This window comes from Kogia breviceps, chromosome 7 (assembly GCF_026419965.1).
Source record: "Kogia breviceps isolate mKogBre1 chromosome 7, mKogBre1 haplotype 1, whole genome shotgun sequence".
NCBI lineage: Eukaryota > Metazoa > Chordata > Mammalia > Artiodactyla > Physeteridae > Kogia > Kogia breviceps.
In genome coordinates, this window is record NC_081316.1 from 101,463,082 (window position 1) to 101,485,705 (window position 22,624).

The window sequence follows — 22,624 nt, forward strand, 5'->3', positions numbered from 1 at the left end:
AAAAAAAAAGTTGGTAGTTCTTCATTTAGTTGGGCAACAGGTGGCACTAGAGACCATATAACCTTTGCATGTCTAAACCCAGTTAGTTTTTACCAACAGCCCAAATCAGCCTAGATCTGTCACTTAAACCACGTGTCAAAATACCGTGTTCCCTTTTCCTTCAGTTATACTCCAAGCCCAGGCCAGTTAAACTGTGCATGCTCCATGTGCATGTTGAATGGTGCTGGAGAAGCCCCCCAGACATGTAGTTTGGGGCAGTGTGAACTCATCAGGCTCACTGCACAGTCCTGGACCAACATAGTTTCTTCTCAGTTTTCCTTGAGAGTTATTGTAAACATCACAAACCCTATTCACCTTAGCAAAGGGTTCCATACATACAAATGCCACATGTCGGGGTTTGCATCATGGCAGTAAAAGTTCTAAGTTTTGTGTCTGGGTTGGTGAGATACAGAGCAATAGCAATAGGTACAGAATAGAAGATGCCTAAACAGAACTAATATAGCAGATGTGGGAGCTTAAAGGCTGAGATAACCATAAGAACATAAATCCCTTGGTATTTCACAGAAGTCTTCAAAAAGGCATTGTACTCCCCCAGATAAGACATGAAAGTTTGATCCAGATCTTATTTGGATCTGAAAGGTGAAGAAGACTCCAGTGGACATCTGGGAGGTACATAGGTCTGTCTGATCATGTCTTTCTTCTGTTTATAAACCTTTACTCCATCCTACCACACAGAGAGTAAAGCTCAAACATATAAAGTTTAGCAGTATAAAAATAAGATTTTTACCCAAGGATACCTGAATTCTGCCTTGGCCCTGCCATCTATACGGTTCTTGAAGGAGAAGACAAAAAATGATCAACAACATTTTATAATCTAGGTGTATATGCCTGGTAATCCAATGCAGAAAGTTCTGGAAATTGAATGAGCATATTACTGAGGCTCAGAGCCTAGGCAGGGCCTCTTCCTTTCCCTAAGTCCAACTCATCACTGGACAGTGTCCAGAGACCCAAGGAAAGGAACTATGTGGTGCACAAGTGAGGAGAAAAGGGATTAGGGTGCATCCTAGTGACCTTATTTTAGTTGTATCTGGAAAGTCACTATTCCCAAATAAAGCCATATTCTGAGGTACTGGGGGTTGGGATTTCAACACATTTTACTTTGGAGGGGACACAATTCAATGCACAACAAGATGACTGAGGGTGAATTTGGTGAGTACCTTTACATAGAATTAGCTTTAATAAAAGAGCAAGAACTCTGCAAATGCAGTGACATATTTTACTAAAGCAAGTAATTAAAGCAATATCTCAGAAATTCTCTCTATCTTTTACCTTTTATTTTATTTTGATTCTTTAAACTGAATTGGGAACAAGGGAAGTGTTTGTGTAACCATTGATGGTTATAGTATTTATCTCTGATGCAGTCAATGCCTGGGAAACATTGTTTATAAGCGATCCTGAGTTAATAATTCACTTATCTGGGTCTGTGTTTTCTTATCTGTAAAGTTAGAGGACTGAACTAGATTTTGAGTTTCCATCTCAAAAATCTCTGGTTTATAATTATTTAAAGTTCTTTCATTACAGCCCAATGGGGGAAAGGAGAAAAATATTTGAAAACGTGTGAGGAAGTTTGCTACACATTAATAATTTAATGCACAACAAACAGCATATATAGCTGGAGACAGGAGACATCTGGGAGAAACCATCATGGGGCTTATATTTCTACCAAGCCCATGATTTTATCCCTCCTTTCCAGTGCCTGGAACACTGCCAGACACAGTAGGTATTCAGTAATTAATGAAAGAATGAATGTAGGCGAGAAATGCACTGGTGCGTACTGGGAACTATAAGTAGTTTGGGCACCGCTTATGAGTAGATGGCGAGGAAACAAGATTCTTTCACTCTGGAGGTGTCTCCATTGGACAGAGAATAGCTAAGGTGTGTATGTTCATGGGTGCATGTGTTTACACTGCAGCAGCCCAGAGTGATAAACGGCTCCATGCATGCATATGAATGGTAAGGACAGCTCGAGAGTTTCCCTTTGTAAGAATCTTTACAAATGGTCCAAAGGTAGTATCATTTCTGAAAGCCACGTGGTCCCACACGTGCACTCAAATTTCTGGTCCCTTTAAGTAGGATGGCCCTGGGACTCGTCGCAGAGTAAGCAGCGACTGAAGGTTTCTACAACACAGGGCTTTCTAGAAGGGAGTGGGAGGGACCTCATTGAGCAGACATAAAAATGAAGGCCACTAAGACCCCACCCACCTTATTTGACCGCCCTAAAGCAAGCCCAGCTCTCTGCGCGCTTGCTCTCCCAAGAGATTGAGAGAGCAAGGAACGCCTGTTTACGGCCTCCACGCCGGCAGAGGGAGCCCAGACGCAGGGTGAAGCCGAGAGCACTTCTGCCGGGCGCCTTCCGCACTGCGCAGCCGCGGAGGGAGGCGCCCCCTTTCTCTGCCTGGCGGCGGGCCTAGGGCGGGAGGCGTTGGCGGGGACGCGGGCTTGCAAAACCATGAGCACAGTGGCTTCGGGCCCTGGCCGGCGGGCGCGAGTGTCCCGCCTGGTCTCCTTCAGCGCGACCCATCGGCTCCACAGGTGGGGTGTGCCTACAGTACCAGTGGTGGGGGCAGCACCTTCGAGCCCCGGAGCTGGGTCCCGGGTGCGGGAGGGGCACGGGTGCCCGCTGATGAGTGGGTGGGGGGCGCGGTGTACTCCTGCGGGCACCAGGCTTCGTTGATGACGTCAAACAGCCGCGACCGGCGTCGACCTGCCTCCTGGGGATCGATGTGATGTTGAAAGGTGTTGAACTCGCCCAGGTTACACAGTGCCAGGCACATCGTAAACACTCAGTACATGTTGGCTACCCATAGCTAATATAGTTACGGCAAGGCGAGTTTTGTCCACTTTGTACCGAAGAGAAAGTGAACCCAGATGTTCACTTTCCTGAGCAAGCAGCACAGTTGGGATTTGAGCCCGGAGTACTCAGACTGCTTCATCGCGCTGAAGAGTTGATTTTGAGCAGGGTTTTGCCACTCATTAGCAAGCGCCACTCTCTGAGCATCGTTTCCTCGTCTGCAAAATGAGGATAATAATTTCTACCTAACAGGGTTCACCTATCCATTTATTCACTGGACAGGTATTTGTTGTCAGGACTTGTGCTAGGTAACAGGGATGCAGCAGTGATCAAGACCTGTCACAGTTTTCTATCTGGAGTATACAAACTGGCCAGTTTTGTGGAGAGTACAGTGAGATAATTTTGTGCAAAAGCTTTATGAACTGTAGTACTCTAAATGTAAGAAGTAGATGAGCAGGAGAAAGGAAAGTAATAAAGAGAGTCTCAAAAAGAAAGGGGTTATTTAATAGGAAGCGCAAACATATGAGAGTGGTAAGGCCTCACTGAAGATGCACAGGTATATCTCATTGAAGATGCACAGTAGATTGGACAGGTATAGGTATAAAAATCCATTAAGAAAATGGATCTCTGCTTGGAACAACGGCTGAGTATTGTAATTTTCAAATTTAACCTGGTTTGAATACCCCTGGATGGATTGAAGTTATCAGTAGGCAATAGTTGAGGAATAATGAAGCAAGATTTTAAAGAGAAGATGTACTAGGTCATGTAATTATTTTTCAGGGGGAATAAGATTTTAAGCCACTTGAGGATAAGTGTCTTTTTTGTTTTAAATTACCATGTGCCCTTGCTTCATTCAGCCCGTGCCTAGTATGTAGTAGGTACTCAGTAAATGTTGAATTGAAAAATGGAAGGGTCTTGAGCAGATCAGTTGTTGAAGTCTTGCTGTGGAGCAAGGATGTTGAATTTATTTAAGCTAATTTATATGGTATAGTAGTCTAATTAGGGGGCATACACTGATTCCTGACATAAAATTGAGTAATGAAATCAAATTGATTTATGACTTTCCATTTGATGAGCTAAAGAATAGTAAGTAGTGAAGTTTTTCAAAGGTTAGAGCAAACAATAAGTGTAGGGAACAGAGAAGGTATCTGAACATGTATCATGTTGACTTTTTTTCTTTTTTTTTGGTTAGCAAATCTCTGAGTAATGAGGAAAACTTGAAACTGTTTGGGAAATGCAACAACCCAAATGGCCATGGGCACAATTATAAAGGTGAGTGAAAAACTGGTGAAATTTTAGCCCTTTCGGTAATGATGAAAGAGTGTTCAGCATATACAGCCTAAATGAGTAAGAAACCTTATGGACAGAACATGAATGCTTTGAGCCTTGAATGAGAAATTAAATAGAAGTTCAAAATGAAAAGATCTGTTGCCTTAGTTGGATGTATCTTAAGTTTTACTATGCAATCGTCTGCTGTTATAGATCAAAACAATGAATGGCTTAAATATTTTTTTCCTTGGCCTTAAGAGTACATGACATTCTTTTGGCCCACGTTTCCTTCTAATTAGGTATTGCTGAGGCCAATGTTAAAACTAGATTGTATTCATTGAGTAAATAATGACTGACAAAGGGAGCATATTGGCTCAAGATGTGCAGAATGGCAGGAAAATAGGTTGGGTCTAAAACTTTGACAGTAGTGTTCCAAGAAAGTAATTAATTTACGCAAGGACAAGGGATTTGATTATTTGAGATACAGATGATATCTCACAAAACAGCTATGTAAGCCATAGAGCATCACAGCATATGGTATGATGGAGTAAAAAGACCAGAAAAGATGTCAGAAGTTTGGGATTTCTAGTTTAGTTACTGCCTAACTTAACTTGACCTATGATATCTCTCATTCTCAGTTTGCTCACTTATCACATAATACCTAATGGTGTTTGTATGGAGCTGAAAAAAACATGTGAAGGTCATTCATTTGTAGAGCACTCTGATCATCAAGATTTTTCAGAAATTTCATACAAGTACTTGTTAATTTACAAAGCATTACTATAAACTGTGTTTACATTCACATGAGCAAAGGAATAAGAATTTCAGGCCCAGTAGTAGTTTTGCTTGCTCAGAAAGGTACTTGGACCAGCTCAGTGTGTAGCTGGATTTCTTCCTGTATATTTTCTACTTTTACAGGCAGTGATCAAGCAGCATCTTGATCTTACCTAGTGGAGATTCCTTCCAAGTGCATCATAAACAGAATTTATACCCTTTTTGGCCTTGGCTAAGCGCCTCTAATTCTCTGCCTTGGTTGAGTCTTGCTTTAGTTGATAAAAAGATCTTAACTAAAAGATGTTCTGGGGGAAAATATAGCTTTGTGGGGTGAGAGCTAGTAATTTATGTTGTTAACTTGTGTTTACGGATGTTACTCTGTTGAAAGTCATGTGTTCTTTTTTGGTATTTTGTTTTCTTCCCCGTAGTTGTGGTGACAGTACATGGAGAGGTACGTGCTGAAAATGTCTCTGTGGTTTGTGCACATTGCTGGGCCCTCTTTCAGCCAGCGTGATGGATTCTGTGTTGAAAAATTCTGTTCAAATCAGTATTGCTTCATTGGTGGTCTTTGTGTATGGTGAGCTGCTGCCATTTCAGGCCTTTCCTCTCCCAAAATGTCCTCTTTAATGTGCTGTATGTGGACAGGTAGAAGAGCACTACAGTGAAAAGGAAGCCTGGAGTGCTTGGTGTTTCCATGCTGAGATGGATTGTCTCGGGGATGAAGGCCAATGTGGGGACAATTTCTGCACATTGTGCAGCCTTTAATAATTTACCAGAGGTTTAAATATGAAGAGCATGTTATAGTAATACTCACCTTTGTTTACTTTTTAGATTGATCCTGTTACAGGAATGGTCATGAATTTGACTGACCTCAAAGAGTATATGGAGGTAATGGCACGTTGGATGCTTATTTTATGCTGTCTTCTGAATATAATATTTGATGGCCCCCTTTTCACTTCCCCAACCAAGTATCATCAGAGGTCCTGTGACCTGGCAAGTGGAATTGGGTGAGGGAGTGGGGTAGTAGTTGGAGGAACTTCTCTCAATGTTCTCCTAAAGGTGTTTGGATGACTTAATGGAAATTAGTCATGGTTGTCTTACAGTGATAGGAATAAACGCAGCGTGCTCATCTGGTATTTTTTGTTGGCGTCCCCTGATTTTTCTCTGTTTAACAAATTCTGCCCTTCTTTCAAGACACAGCTTTCTCCTTGAAAGTTTCTACTTCTTCTATGAATTTTCCTTATACCTTTGATCACAGATTTCAGGACTACCCTGTTTTATTCACTTTAGCTTTCTTATAAACTCACTGGGGCAGTTCATCATAGGGATAACAAAAAAGAGGTTGTTCAGTAAAAGACTTACTGATTATATCATTACAGAATTCTTGGATTGTAAGAGACCTCGGAGGTTATCTAAGCCATCTTCTTCATTCCATAGATTGAGATTGAAAGATGCTGAACAGTTAACCAACTGACTTGCCCTAGGTCATGTAGTTAGTCCTTTACAAAGTTGAGATTAGATTTTCTTCCATCCCCCTTAGTTTTTATTATGCCTTCATTTCACCTGTTTACTTTGCTTCAGCTTTGCTCCTTATTGTGTTCTAAAATTTGATATTTGTTTCATAAAAATGCTGTTATTAATAATTACTTCTTTCCTGTTACTTATCTCCCATGTATTCAATAAGTATGCCTGCTTTAGCCACAGAGTGCTCGCATGACTTTTTAAGCTTTCTTTTTTTAAAAAAAGTTAATGTATTTATTTATGGCTGTGTTGGGTCTTCGTTGCTGCGTGCAGGCTTTCTCTAGTTGCGGTGAGCGGGCGCTACTCTTTGTCGTGGTGTGCGGGCTTCTCATTGCGGTGGCTTCTCTTTGTTGCAGAGCATGGGCTGTGGGCGTGCGGGCTTCAGTAGTTGTGCCTCACAGGCTCAGTAGTTGTGGTGCACGGGCTTAGTTGTTCCGCGGCATATGGGGTCTTCCCAGACCAGGGCTTGAACCCATGTCCCCTGCATTGGCAGGTGGATTCTTAATCACTGCGCCATCAGGGAAGCCCTCACATGACTTTTTATAGCAGGTAAAGAATAGTAAGTGCTCAATAAGTGTTGCTTGAATAAATGAATAGGAGAATGAGTGAATGAACAAACAGTACTGTGCTCAAAGTACTGTAGGAAAGCTGTAAAGACAGAGTGCTTGCATTTACTGGTGACATAAAAAAAAATATACACACACACACACACACACACGGACGCGCACACACACAAATACAAGACAACAACTTGAGAAATGAGACCTCCCAAGCAGGCATACAGTTAAATACTAAAGGAGAGGTTCTCTGCATTTTTTCCCCATCTTTGCATACCTGAAGGATACCACACACCACACACTTTAGTACTTTTACATCAGCGAAAGTGGCTGATCATGGCATCCAGAGTCAAATTAGAAGGAGCCCTGTAGAAGAGGCTTCAATGGAAAAGTTGAGATCTGACCTGGAATTTTCAATTAAAGCAAAGATTAAACAAAGATTTATTTTCTTGATATCCATATGGATATCATTTGATTTATTTTAAAAGTTGTTTGGTTTAGGACTTCCTTTTTTTTATATGATTCTGATTTTGTTCAGAAAATGATTGCTATTGTTGTCATTAATGTACCTTTCTTGGAACCATACCATATGGAAACTTAGATTGTTTCACAAATGCTTTTTTTATTGAAATATAGTTGATGAGCAATATTATATAATTTACAGGTATACAGTATAGTGAATGACAATTTTTAAAGGTTATACTCCATTTATAGTTATTATAAAATATTGGCTATATTCCCCATGTTGTACAATATATTCTTATAGTTTATTTTATACATAATAGTTTGTACCTCTTAATCCCCTACCCCTTTACTGCCCCTCCTCCCTTCCCTCTCCCCACTGGTAACAACTAGTTCTCTTCATCTGAGAGTGTTTCTTTCTTGTTATATTCACCAGTTTATTGTATTTTTTTAGATTGCTTAGATGTTTTACAATAGCTAAAAGTAAAAATTTACAAAGAATAAGGCAATTACAATTCTTGCCATTGACAAAGAAAAACATTATGTTTAATATTCCTAATACAAGTATTAGGAAGCAGTAGTCTTTACATGTTTTTATTTTTTCCTCTAAGAGGCCAAGATCATTCTTAAATTACTCCTTACAGCAGAAATTTAGAACTCCTTACATAATTTCAGTCTTAATCTGCTTTCTAAATGTAATACTCATTGGATGTTTGTCCTAATTAAATTGTGGCATTGTGCTGAAGGTGTGACTTCAGGATACTAGGGAGAAGTATTTCTTGTAACATTTTGGACAGAATTCAAGAAGTATTAAACTAAATTCTGAATCACAATGGCTTGTTATGAGAAAGCTCCAGTGAATTCTCTATTTTTTGGTTTCTTACCTCTTTGCGTTCAGTAATGAGGATATTCAGTCATTATGGAGAGCTAGGCCTTACTTTATTTTACAACTTTAAACTTTCTGAGATTGTTTTCTAAGACACCAAGTACTTGCAAGTATCGAGTTAGTGACTAAATGATAAGGTAAGGTTTAGAGGCAAAGGTAGAACACTTTGGAATATGAGTCATAAATGGAATTAGTGATGTTTTTCCTTTGTTTTGTCTATAGGAGGCAATTATAAAGCCCCTTGATCATAAGAATCTGGATCTGGATGTGCCGTATTTTGCAGATGTTGTAAGGTGAGTGACTATTTTACTTTATGTAAATAGTAAGAAAGAAGAATTGATTTTAATATTTTACTTGATTATTGTGTGATTTCTAAAGTTACAGTGTAATATCTTTTAAAACTAGAATTTCTATTCTGTAAATATTAAACATGAAGTTTTGTTTATTTGCCTTTTGATCTTCTTTCCTTTTCTTCTACAGCACGACAGAAAATGTAGCTGTATATATCTGGGAAAACCTCCAGAAATTTCTTCCTATGGGAGTTCTTTATAAAGTAAAAGTATATGAAACTGATAATAATATTGTAGTCTATAAAGGAGAATAACTCTTAGAGGTTAATACTATAGAATGATTTAATTTTTTTCCATATTTGAAGAAGATCTTTATCCCCTTGGACAATTAAGAAGTCATCACATAATTGTTGTATCTCCATATTGAGTTCTGGAGCACTTGATTTATTGGAATCATTGTGAGTAGGACCTGTTTTAGACTCAAATCGATTTTAAAATCAAATTTGTAATGTATTCTGAGTATCATTTAAAGAGCCTTTCATCTATAGATTAAAATCATTTCAGCAAAATGTTTGGTGTAGAATTATATGAAAGCCAAAGAAATCTGTTTTTGCTTTTCCATTATCTCATTTTTAGTATTCATTTTTTTTCTTGGTATAATATAAATGGCAAAAATGTTTATAAGACTTATAGTAGGTGAATCTTATAAAAAATAAAATACAGGTGATCACCAAGTCTAGAAACATAGACAACATTCTATTTCTTAGTAGATTGAGCTCCCTTGATCACTTCTAGAATATGCTAAAGGTGCAAGTTTATTCATTGAAAATTAGTCACAAATCATCTGAGGCAATGCATTGTAAACAGATGTACAAGGACTGATGGGAATGTTGCTTTAATGCACATTGTTCATTGCACATTTGCACAGCTTATTGAACTATGAACTGCTAGTGAGGAATAACACATTGAACTTAATCATGGAAGATCAGTAAACTGCTTATGTATATTTGTCTGTGTTTCCAGACCTTGTGGCTACCTGAACAATTTAAACTCAGAAGGCTGGAGAATAATCACATGTATTAAACCCTATTAAAATAATCAACATGAAAAGGATATATTCCTCTGTAAAGGATCTCTTTTATACAGTTTTTCCTAATTAATTCCATTTTGTTCTGATCACTAAATTTATCTGCTTAAGTTGAACTATATTTTTCATCCCTGGTATCTTTTTCTGATGCCTAAATCCACAAGAACGTATTGGCTTTCTTCGCAGAAAGAACTGTTCTCACTTGTGTTCTCATTTGTATTCTGAACTTCTTACATATAGGGTTTCATTTTTCTCTCCACATAGCGACTAGTACACAATGGATTCTTAGAATGTTGCTGCCTGAAAATAGTAAAAGGACATGTGTGGTGATTACTATACTAAAAAAATTTTCAAAGGAGAAAATGGAGAGTTATTAACTACAGGAATTTTATGGTAAACTTTGACAATAATACAATGCCCACTTGATTAAATTTAAATGTTTTAGTTATCAACACAATTTTTATGTTACTTATTCATGTATATTTTGTATTGATCCCTTGAAAGGCAGGATAGCTTTAATTTGGTAAGACACTTTATGTTTTAATTCCCCACAGCTTCCATGCAAGGTATCATTCCCATTTTACAGATGAGAAAATTAAAATTGAACCGAGTTTAAGCTACTTGCCTAAGCTCACTCAGCAAATAAATAGCAAACTGAGTGTTTGATACTCAGTCTGACTCCCAAGCGCACACTTTTTTTTAAGGAATTCTAATAATTTACTCTGCTGTCATCTAAAATTGTTAATAAATTCCCTTTGATACACCCCAGTAACTTTTTTTTAAACTCCCACTTTTTCTCTCCTTTTCAATTTTCTGTAAACCCACGTTACTCTGGAGCCTCTTATTTGCAAACCACACTCCAACACAGTTCCCCTTTTCTCAACTGTTTTGCATTTCTGTCCATGCCTCTTTGTCACTTATTTATTTATTTATTTATTGTACTGTATTGGGTCTTTGTTGCTGCGTGCGGGCTTTCTCTAGTTGCGGCGAGCGGGGGCTACTCTTTGTTGCGGTGTGTGGACTTCTTATTATGGTGGCTTCTCTTGTTGAGGAGCACGGGCTCTAGGTGCACAGGCTTCAGTAGTTGTGGCATGAGGGCTCAGTAGTTGTGGCTTGTGGCCTCTAGAGCACAGGCTCAGCAGTTGTGGCTCACAGACTTAGTTGCTCCGCGGCATGTGGGATCTTCCCGGACCAGGGTTTGAACCCGTGTCCCCTGCATTGGCAGGCGGATTCCCAATCACTGCGCCAACAGGAAGTCCCTGTCACTTATTTTTAAATTACCCTACATCAATTAGCTTTTCTCTTCTTCCCACCCTTTTCTAATCTTGAACTGTGCATCTCAAAAGTCTATCAGTCTATCCTGGCAGAGTGACCTTTTCTCTGGAGGAAAAGATGGGGGGCTCGTTTTTTCTCTTCTCCCAGAAGAACAGCTTTCCCGAAGTTGAAATGTATATTCTTCTTCTTCTTTTTAATAGATCATTATTGGAGTATAATTGCCTCACAATACTGTGTTAGTTTCTGCTGTATAACAAAGTGAATCAGCTATATGTATACATATATCCCCATATCCCCTCCCTCTTGAGCCTCCCTCCCATCCTCCCTATCCCACCCCTCTAGGTCATTGCAAAGCACTGAGCCCATCTCCCTGTGCTATGCTGCTGCTTCCCACCAGCCAACTATTTTACATTTGGTAGTGTATATATGTCGATGCTACTCTCTCACTTCGCCTCAGCTTCCCCCTCCCACCCCATGTCCTCAAGTCCATTCTCTATGTCTACCTCTTTATTCCTGCCCTGCAACTAGGTTCATCAGTACCATTTCTTGGTTTTTTTTTTAGATACCATATATATGCATTAGCATATGGTATTTGTTTTTCTCTTTCTGACTTACTTTACTCTGTATGACAGATTCTAGGTCCATCCACCTCACTACAGATAACTCAATTTTATTTCTTTTTATGGCTGAGTAATATGTGCCACATCTTTATCCATTCATCTCTCGATGGACATTTAGATAGGTTTCATGACCTGGCTATTGTAAATAGTGCTGCAATGAACATTGTAGTACATGTGTCTTTTTCAATTATGGTTTTCTCAGGGTATATGCCCAGTAGTGGGATTGTTGGTTCATATGGTAGTTCTATTTTTAGCTTTTTAAGGAACCTCTGTACAGTTTTCCATAGTAGTTGTATCTGCAACTCATTGTAGTTTTGTTTTGCATCTCTCTGATAATTAGTGATGTTGAGCATCTTTTCACATGCCTCTTGGCCATCTGCATGTCTTCCTTGGTGAAATGTCTATTTAGGTCTTCCACCCATTTTTTTTTTAGGATTAAAAAAATATTTTATATAATGTTTTTATATATGTCTAGTTAATGTATAAACACAGTCTGAATAAGTACTTTACATTCAATTTAACATTTTCTTTAAATAGACAAAATTTTATATAATACAAAGCCATAAACCTTTTTTAAAAGCATTCAGGTATACTGAATTGTATTATGCATAATCCTTGGTTTATGACACACTCTTGCCACTGATACATTCAGAACCTCTTTTCAGTCTGTTACCTGGTTATTTTTAATAAGGTAATAAGCATCTATAAAGCCACAACCCAGTACAAAAACTCAGATCTTGACAACTGGCATCTACTCATATGTACTCCATCCATCCTCCTTTTCCCTCAGCTAGAAGTAACCATCATCCAAAATCTGGGTTCATTATTGCTTTGATTTGCATATATGTATGTATATGTATATGTGTATACAATTTATAGGGAATATATATATACATATATATTCCTTAAAACTATATATCTTTATATAACATATTTTTTAACTTTTTCACTTTGTAAATAGAACATTATACCCTGTAATGTTCTAGACTTAATTAAATATTTTATTTGATATTAATATCATTATTATTATTATTATTACTGTCATTATTGTTATTATTGGGGTCATACGGCGCAGCATGTGGGATCTTAGTTCCCCAACCAGGGATTGAACCCATGCCCCCTGCAGTGGAAGTGTGGAGTCTTAACCACTGGACTGCCAGGGAAGTCCCTATTTGATATTATTAAGCTATGGTTCATTCTTATTGTTGAGTGTAGCTTCCACCCATTTTTTAATTGTATTGTTTGTTTTTTTGATATTGAGCTCCTTGAGCTGTTTGTACATTTTGGAGACTAATTCTTTGTCTCTTGTTTCATTTGCAAATATTTTCTCCCATTCTGAGGGTTGTCTTTTTGTCTTGTTTATGGTTTCCTTTGCTGTGCAAAAGCTTTTAAATTTAATTAAGTCCCATTTGTTTAGTTTTGTTTTTATTTCTGTTACTCTAGGAGGTGGGCCAAAAAAGATCTTGCTGTGGTTTATGTCAGAGTGTTTTTCCTGTGTTTTCCTCTTAAGAGTTTTATAGTGTCTGGCCTTACGTTTAAGTCTTTAATCTATTTGAAGTTTATTTTTGTGTATGGTGTTAGGGAGTGTTCTAATGTCATTCTCTTACATGTAGCTGTCCAGTTTTCCCAGCACCACTTATTTCAAGAGGCTGTCTTTTCTCCCTTGTATGTTGGTGCCTCCTTTGTCATAAATTAGGTGCCCATATGTGCGTGGCTTTAGCTCTGGGCATTCTGTACTGTACCATTGATCTATATGTCTGTTTTTGTGCCAGTACCATACTGTCTTGATTACTGTGGCTTTGTGTTATAGTTTGAAGTTGGGGAGCCTGATTCCTCCAATTCTGTTTTTCTTTCCTAAGATTGCTTTGGCTATTCAGGGTCTTTTGTGTTTCCATATGAATCATAAAATTTTTTGTGCTACTTCAATGAAAAATGCCATTGATAGTTTGATAGGGATTGCATTGAATCTGTAGATTGCTTTGGGTAGTATAGTCATTTTCACAATACTGATTCTTCCAGTCCAAGAGCATGGTATATTTCTCCATCTGTTTATGTCATCTTTGATTTCTTTCATCAGTGTTTTATAGTTTTCTGAGTACAAGTCTTTCGCCTCCTTAGGCAGGTTTATTCATAGGTATTTTATTCTTTTTGTTGCAGTGGTAAATAGGAGTGTTTCCTTAATTTTGCTTGCTGATTTTTTGTTGTTGGTGTATAGGAATGCCAGAGATTTCTGTGCATTAATTTTGTATCCTGCAACCTTAGCATATTTATTGATTAGTTCTAGTAGTTTTCTGGTGGCATTTTTAGGATTTTCTGTGCATAGTATCTTGTTATCAGCAAACAGTGACGGTTTTACTTCTTCTTTTCCAATTTGTATTCCTTTTATTTCTTTTTCTTCTCTGATTGCTGTGACCAGGACTTCCAAAACTATGTTGAATAAGAGTGGCAAGAGTGGACATCCTTGTCTTGTTGCTGATCTTAGTGGAAATGCTTTCAGTTTTTCACCATTGAGTATGATGCTTGCTGTGGGTTTGTCATATATGGCTTTTATGATGTTGAGGTAGGTTCCCTCTATGCCCATTTTCTGGAGAGATTTTATCATAAATGTGTGTTGAATTTGTCAAAAGCTTTTTCTGCATCTATTTAGATGATCACATGGTTTTTATTCCTTAATTTGTTAATGTGGTGTATCACATTGATTGATTTGCATATATTGAAGAATCCTTGCATCCCTGGGATAAATCCCACTTGATCATGGTGTATGATCCTTTTAATGTGCTGTTGGATTCTGTTTGCTAGTATTTTGTTTAGGATTTTTGTATCTATGTTCATCAGTGATGTTGGTCTGTAATTTCCTTTTTTTGTGATATCTTTTTCTGGTTTTGGTATCAGGGTGATGGTGGCTTCATAGAATGAATTTGGGAGTGTTACTCCCTCTGCAATTTTTTGGAAGAGTTTGAAAAGCATTGGTGTTAGCTCTTCTCTAAATGTTTGACAGAATTCACCTGTGAAGCCATCTGGTCCTGGACTTTTGTTTGTTGGAGGGTTTTTTTTTTTTTTTTTTTTTTTTTTTTTTTCGGTACGCGGGCCTCTCACTGCTGTGGCCTCTCCCATTGCGGAGCACAGGCTCCGGACGCACAGGCCCAGTGGCCATGGCTCACGGGCTCAGCCGCTCCGCGGCACATGGGATCCTCCCGGACTGGGGCACAAACCCGTGTCCCCTGCATCGGCAGGCGGGCTCTCAACCACTGCGCCACCAGGGAAGCCCCATTGGAGGGTTTTAATTACGGTTTCATTTTCATTACTTGTGATAGGTCTGTTTATATTTTCTAATTCTTCCTGGTTCAGTCTTGGAAAATTGTACCTTTCCAAGAATTTGTCCACTTCTTCGTGGTTGTCCATTTTATTGGCATATAGTTGTTTGTAGTAGTCTCTTATAATCATTTGTATTTCTGTGGTGTCAGTTGTGATTTCCACTTTTTTATTATTGTTATTAACTTAATTTTGGCTGTGTTGGGTCTTCTTTGCTGTGTGTGGGCTTTCTCTAGTTGCGGAGATTGAGGGCTACTCTTTGTTGTGGTGCACGGGCTCCTCATTGTGGTGGCTTCTCTTTTTGTGGAGCACGGGCTCTAGGCTTGTGGGCTTCATTAGTTGTGGCATGAGGCCTCAGTAGTTGTGGCTTGTGGGCTCAGTAGTTGTGGCTCGCAGGCTCTAGAGCACAGGCTCAGTAGTTGTGGTGCATGGGCTTAGTTGGTCCGCAGCATGTAGGATCTTCCCAGACCAGGGCTCGAGCCCATGTCCCCTGCATTGGCAGGCGGATTCTTAAGTACTGCGCCACCAGGAAAGTCCCGATTTCTCCTTCTTCATTTCTAATTTTATTGATTTGTGTCCTCTCCCTTTTTTTCTTGATGAGTCTCACTAAGGGTTTATCAATTTTGTTTATCTTCTCAAAGAAACAGCTTGTAGTTTTATTGTTCTTTGCTATTGTTTTCTTCATTTCTGTTTCATTTATTTCTGCTCTGATCTTTATGATTTCTTTCCTTCTCCTGACTTAGGGTTTTCTTTGTTCTTCTTTCTCTAGTTGTTTCAAGTGTAGGGTTATATGGTTTATTTGAGATTTTTCCTGTTTCTTGAAATGAGATTGAATTGCTATAAACTTCCCTCTTAGAACTGCTTTTGCTGCATCCCATAGGTTTTGGGTTGTTGTGTTTTCATTGTCATTTGTTTCTATGCATTTTTTGATTTCATCTTTGATTTCTTCAGTGATCTCTTGGTTATTTAGTAGCGCACTGTTTAGCCTCCATGTATTTGTGTTTTTGTAATTGATTTCCAGTCTCATAGCATTGTGGTCAGAAAAGATGTTTGATACGATTTCAATTTTCTTAAATTTTCTGAGGCTTGACTTGTGACCCAAGATGTGATCTATCCTGGAGAATGTTCCATGTGCACTTCAGAAGAAAGTGTATTCTGCCACTTTTGGGTGGAATGTTATATAAATATCAATTAAATCTATCTGATCTATTGTTTCATTTAAAGCTTGTGTTTCCTTATTTATTTTATGTTTGGATGATTTGTCTCTTGGTGTAAGTGGGGTGTTAAAGTCCCTTCTATTATTGTGTTACTGTTGATTTCTCTTTTCATGGTTGTAGCATTTGCCTTATGTATTGAGGTGCTCCTATGTTGGGTGCATAAACATTTTTAATTGTTGTATCTTCTTCTTAGATTGATCCTTTGATCATTATGTTGTATCCCTCCTTATCTCTTGTAACAGTCTTTATTTTAAAATAAAAAGTCTATTTTATCTTATACGAGTATTGCTGCTCCAGCTTTCTTTTGATTTCCATTTGCATGGAATATCTTTTTCCATCCCTTCACTTTCAGTCTGTATGTGTCCCTGGGTCTGAAGTGTCTCTTGTAGACAGCATATGTATGGGTCTTGTTTTTGTATCTGTTCAGCCAGTCTGTGTCTTTTGGTTGGGACATTTAATCCATTTACATTCAAGGTTATTATCTATATGTATATTCTTATTACCATTTTCTTAATTGTTTTGGGTTTGTTTTTGTGGGTCTTTTTCTTCTCTTGTGTTTCCTGCCTTGAGAAGTTTCTTTAGCATTTGTTGTAAAGCTGGTTTGGTGGTGCTGAATTCTCTTAGCTTTGGCTTGTTTGAAAAGTTTTTGACTTCTCCATCAAATATGAATGAGATCGTTGCTGAGTAGAGAAATCTTGGTTGTAGGTTTTCTTTTTTATCATTTTAAGTATATGCTGCCACTCCCTTCTGGCCTGCAGAGTTTCTGCTGAAAAATCAGCTGATAACCTTATGGGGATTCCTTTGTATGTTATTTTTTGTTTTTCCCTTGCTGCTTTTAATATTTTTTCTTTGAATTTAATTTTTGTTAGTTTGATTATGTGTCTTGGTGTGTTTTTCATAGGGTTTATCCTGTATGGGACTCTCTGAGCTTCCTGAACTTGGGTGACAATTTCCTTCCCCATGTTAGGGATGTTTTTGACTATAATCTCTTCAAATATTTTCTCAGATCCTTTCTTTTTCTCTTCTTCTTCTGGGACCCCTATAATTCAAATGTTGGTGCATTTAGTGTTGTCCCAGAGGTCTCTGAGATTGTCTTCAATTCTTTTTATTCTTTTTCCTTTATTCTGCTCCTGAGCAGTTATTTCCACCATTTTGTCTTCCAGCTCACTTATTCTTTCTTCTGCCTCCGTTATTCTGTTATTGATTCCTTCTAGTGTATTTTTCATTTCAGTTATTGTGTTGTTCATCTCTGTTTGTTCTTTAGTTCTAGATCTTTGTTAAACATTTCTTGAATTTTCTCAATCCGTGTCTCCATTCTATTTCCAAGATTCTGGATCATCTTTACTATCATTACTCTGAATTCTTTTTTCAGGTAGATTGCCTATTTCCTCTTCATTTATTTGGTCTTGTAGGTTTTTACCATGATCCTTCATCTGTGACATATTTTTTTGCTATCTCATTTTTTTTTTTTTTTTAATGAGTGGGACTGTGTCTTACTGGTTGTTTGGCCTGAGGCTTCCAACACTGGAGTTTATAGGCTATTGAGTAGAGCTGGGTCTTGGTGCTGAGATGAGGAACTCCGTGAGACCTCAGTCCAATGAATATTCCCTGGGGTCTGAGATTCTCTGTTAATGCAGTGGTTTGGACTCGGACCTCCCGCCGCAGGAGCTTTGACCCGACACCTGGCTCGTGAACCAAGATCCTGCAAGCAGCATGGGGCAGCAGGAAAAAAAAAAAAAAGAACAATAACATAGGAAACTAACAGATTTGTTAGAAAGAATGTAAAAATAAAAATATAGATGAATCAACAACTAGAAGGTACAACAGTACCACAATAGTAAAAAAGAAAGGAGGAGGGGAAAAAAAGGCAGGGGGAAGGACTTGGCTGTGGAGGCAGGGCCTAAGCAAGGGTGAGGTTTGGGTGGTGGGTAGGGCCTATGCTTAGGACCCACAGGGCTGGAAAAGGCTGTGGGGGTGGGTCGGTCTTAGGCTTAATAGAACAGAAGGGGCCCAGGTGTGCCCCCCACCTCTGTCTCAGAGGATGGGGGACCTCACCTGGGAGCCCAGCAGGCTTTCTGGGCTCAAATGGGCATGGCAAATGCCCTCCTCTCCTCTCCTGCTCCTCCAGTCTGGGAGGGCCCCTCCCGCCTGCCTCTCCTTTTCTCCCCTTGGCCTCTTTCCTATGCCCCCAAGGACCCACATGACCTGGAGGGGGCTTTGGAGGGCATTGGATCTGCCTGGGAGCTCAGCAGGGGCCCAAGCGGGCGGGGCAAACGGCCTCGGCTCCTCTCCTGCTCCTCCCGGAGGACCCTTCCTGCCTGCCTCTCCTGGTCTCCCCTGCCTCCCTCCTATGTCCCCAAGGACCCACGTGGCATGGAGGGGTCAAGCACAGACTCTTAAAAAAAAGGATAGTGTATACATTTCAAGATTTTTTAATACCACATTATGCAGATCTGGTATCATATTAGAAAAACATCATTTTTTTATAGTAACAGGGACACTCCAGGTGTTTGTTGTTCATGAGTTGCTTCAAGAGAACATTTTTTTCCTACTTGCTCTCCTTAGGAAAGTGAGAATTCTATTTGTGTACCTACCGTCTGTCTGTCTGTCTATTTAGTGAATGAGGGAGGATGAGTGAAGGACCAAAGATAGGATATAGATGATTTCTTCTAAGTCTCCCTAGAACCTGCTATCAGAGACTTTAGTAAGCTCTATTTTATTATTGCTTACCTTTTGTTTTTTTCACTACCCCGATACCTTGTGGGCAAAATTATTCTAAGCAGAGTATCTGGTAAATAGTACTCAATAATTTTCACTGATTAAATAAATGAATGGTGTATTGGTAGAAACTGCTGAAATTTTACAGTGTCTTATACATAGTGGACATTTGGGAAATATTTTTGGAATTGAATAACATGAAAAATTTGAGGCTTGAGTTCTAGTCCATGTGCCATTACTGCTCGGTTATGTCACTTTCATCTCAGAGCCTTAGTTCTCCAAAATGAATGTTGGACAGATGTTTTCTTTTTTTTGTGTGGTACGCGGGCCTCTCACTGTTGTGGCCTCTCCCGTTGCGGAGCACAGGCTCCGGACGCGCAAGCTCAGAGGCCATGGCTCACAGGCCCAGCCGCTCCACGGCATGTGGGATCTTCCCGGACCGGGGCACGAGCCCGTGTCTCCTGCATCGGCAGGCAGATTCTCAACCACTGCGCCACCAGGGAAGCCCCTGGACAGATGTTTTCTGAAGTTGCTTCTACCTGTTCTTAGATTTTGTATCTTGATGATTTTCAATACCAAATGAGTAAATATTAATTTAGAGAAGGGAAAAGATTGTTATGGGGTGGTAAGGTTAGGAAAAGCTTAGTGTGGACAAGGTTAGTCCTGAATGGTGTTGAAAGTGATGGGACAGGGAGGGTGGTGGTTTAGAATTCAGGAGAAAAGGGGAGAAAATACTGAAAGTGTAAAATTTCATAAGTGAGGTTACCAGGGTGGGAGTGTACAAAGTATATTTGGGATGTAATGAGTAGATTAATCTTAATAGAATGGTGATGCAGTGTGAGAGAGTCATGGCAAGTTAGCTTAGAAATACAGGATGCAGACAGCCTAGAGAGCCTTAAATATCTGTTTGATTTTTATTCTTTAAGGGTGTTGATGAAAATAATCAATAAACAGTCTATAATAGGAATAGGAAAGAGGTTTATTTGAGCCAAACTGAGCACTATAGTCCAGAAGACAGTCTCTCAGATAACTCTGAGGAACTGCTCAAAGCACAGTTTTATGTCTGGTCAGAACAAAGAATGTCAAACAAGTCGGGGATATGTTCCTTCAGCGTTTGAAAAAACCAGATCAGCATGTACATAGCGAGTCAGGATGGCCTTGGCACCTGAGAAGGGAGTCTTATTGAAGGAGTACCAGCATTGGCGTCCCAGGAAGGGAGGCATTTAATCTTTATTTTTAATATGGCTGTTTTTTACTTCTGGTCACTGTGCCCTTTTCCTTTAGTAATTAAAGCAGATGTACAGTGCAGGTTTGGTAAGCCACAAACAGTCTATTTTAGTTAGCAATAACATTTGAGTTAACTCATGTATAAGCCAGAATGACTTCCCCATACCTCAATATGTGAATTTTTTTTTTTTTTTTAACCCAGGGGTAAGGAGCTGTTGAAGTTTTATTTGCTTGCTTTTTAAGGAAGATAGCCAGCTGCACAAAGGGAAGCAAAGAGACCAGTTGTGAAGTCATTACAGGAATCTAGACATGAGGTGACAGTGTCATGAGTGTGGTGGTGGCAGTGAAAATAGAGTGATGAGAAGGAGGAGGAGCTGATGTTGTGCGGCCCTTACTGTGGTGTCAGGCATTTTGCTAATACTTTCTATGTTACATCACTTTATCCTTATAACCACTCTGCGGGGTGGGCATACTAGTCACCCTACTGCTGCGTGACACATTATTCCAAACATAGGGGCTTAAAACAGCATTTATTACATGAATGTTTACATTTATTACATATATTAAACATTTATTATCTTACATTTTTAATGTGCCAGAAATCTGGATGTGGGTTAGCTAGGACCTCTGGCTTAGAGTCACTCACAAGGCTGCAGGCACCTCAAGGCTTGACAGGGAAAGATCAGCCTCCTTGCTCACTTGTATAGTTGTTAGCAGGATTCAGGTCCTCACTGGTTGGTGGACTTAGGCCTCCATTCCTGCCTGCCTTTCTGGCCTTTTCGTAGAGCAGCTTGCTTCATCAGAGTGAGCAAGGGAGAGTGCCAGCGAGAGTGAGAAGAGGGGGGCGAGGAGGGAGGGAGAAGAGTGGGGGGTGTGTGTGAGTGAGAGCCATTGAGTGTTAGCAGGATGGAAGCCACACAGTCTTGTAACCTAATCACTTTTCTGTTTTTTTGTTCCTTAGAAGCAAGTCACCAGATCCCGTCCCACACTCAAGGGGAGGGGATTAAACATATTCTAGTGTATAAAGTGCTATGGAGAATGGCAGGGGATAAGGCTGGAGAGGTAGGCAGGGAGTGTGTAGCATGCCCTTTTTGACCCCAGGGGAGTAAAGCACATTTCTTTTCACAAGAGTGAAAAAGATCTATGATAAGTGTCCGTTTTGTTTTTTAAACTGCAAACTTTTACATTGCTCCTGGAAATGGAATTATCTTAAAGATGGGAAACAGACTGTGCTCGTTTTGCTTTTGTTATGTCTGGGATATTTCTAGCCTCCCTTGCACATAGAAAAATCATTGTTAGTTTCATGCAACTTAACTTGATAACAAGATTCTGTTGCAAGACAGACATTTTGGAAAATGCCCCAGATAAACACTATCTCTGCATAGCTACTGAGAGAACTGCTATCACCATAAAAGAAAAGTAGGGGAAAGTGATTCTTGCACTGGAAGATTTTCAAAGCAGCAGTTATGCTTTCATCAGTTAGTTTGCTTCCTTTAAAATCCACCCACCCACTCCTACCAGTATTCTGTCACCATCTAGACAGAAGTATTAATCATTAAAAAAGAGAATTAGAATTCCTTTCCCTTTCCTTTCCTGGTTGTTGGCTAAAGAAGTGACATCTCAGGCTTGTATTCTTAAAGATGCCCAAGAAACAAGTCATCAGTACTTAAGCCCAAGTTCACCCTCATACAACCAGTTTATTAGTCAATGAAAATTCCCAATTTAGTATGATAAGAAGTATGAACTAAGTTTAAAAACCCTTTTTTACTTTTCACAAATATCTTTTTTTTTTTTTTTAATTTTTATTTATTTATTTTTTGCCGTGTTGGGTCTTCGTTTCTGTGCGAGGGCTTTCTCTAGTTGCGGCGAGTGGGGGCCACTCTTCATCGCGGTGCGCGGGCCTCTCACTGTCGCGGCCTCTCTTGTTGTGGAGCACAGGCTCCAGACGTGCAAGCTCAGTAGTTGTGGCTCACGGGCCTAGTTGCTCCGCGGCATGTGGGATCTTCCCAGACCAGGGCTTGAACCCGTGTCCCCTGCATTGGCAGGCAGATTCTCAACCACTGCGCCACCAGGGAAGCCCCACAAATATCTTAATAAATGTGCGTGCTATGGCTGGGGACAACCTGAAGAAATAGAACTAGTGTTGGCCTTCACCTTTTAAAGTTTTTATTTGCACAGATAGAAACTCATATGCGTGGTTGGGTGTCTTGTGGACATCTCAAACTTAACATTTCCAAAACTGAATTTCTGATTTCTCCTTCAGAATCTTCTTTTACGAGTTCCCTAAAAATACGCATGGGAATGAGTATGGATCACCATCCATTCATTTTTGTCAAGCCAGAAATCTAGGAGTTGTCCTTGATTCCCACTCCCCCTTTTCACCTGTTACCTCCAATCTATCAGAAAGTTCTACCTCTAAGTAAACAATGATTTTTGCCTCTCTCTCTCCATTTCCAATGCCACCACCCCAGTCCAGATTGCCACCATTTTTTTTGCCTGGATTACTGACATGGCCTCTTAGCTGGTCTCCTGCTCCACTTTGGTTCTCTTCCACACTG

The 22,624-nt window shown here is 39.5% G+C and overlaps 1 protein-coding gene across 5 annotated transcripts in view; it reads left to right on the top strand.

Annotated features, from left to right (window-relative positions):
- Nucleotides 1-2,430: 2,430 nt before the first annotated feature.
- PTS (6-pyruvoyltetrahydropterin synthase) overlaps nt 2,431-22,624 on the top strand; it is a 300,260-nt gene continuing 280,066 nt past the window's right edge. For 4 of the 5 annotated variants that reach the window (XR_010841574.1, XR_010841575.1, XR_010841576.1 and 1 more), the window contains exons 1-5: nt 2,440-2,592; nt 4,044-4,123; nt 5,323-5,345; nt 5,726-5,782; nt 8,543-8,613. Coding sequence is in view for 1 of the 5 variants with exons in the window: in XM_059068360.2 (XP_058924343.1) it covers nt 2,510-2,592; nt 4,044-4,123; nt 5,323-5,345; nt 5,726-5,782; nt 8,543-8,613; nt 8,801-8,924 (438 nt within the window). In the remaining 4 variants the exon portion in view is untranslated. Of the gene's footprint in view, nt 2,593-4,043; nt 4,124-5,322; nt 5,346-5,725; nt 5,783-8,542; nt 8,614-8,800; nt 9,724-22,624 lie in introns of those variants that run through there. The other variant, XM_059068360.2, reaches the window with a different exon arrangement.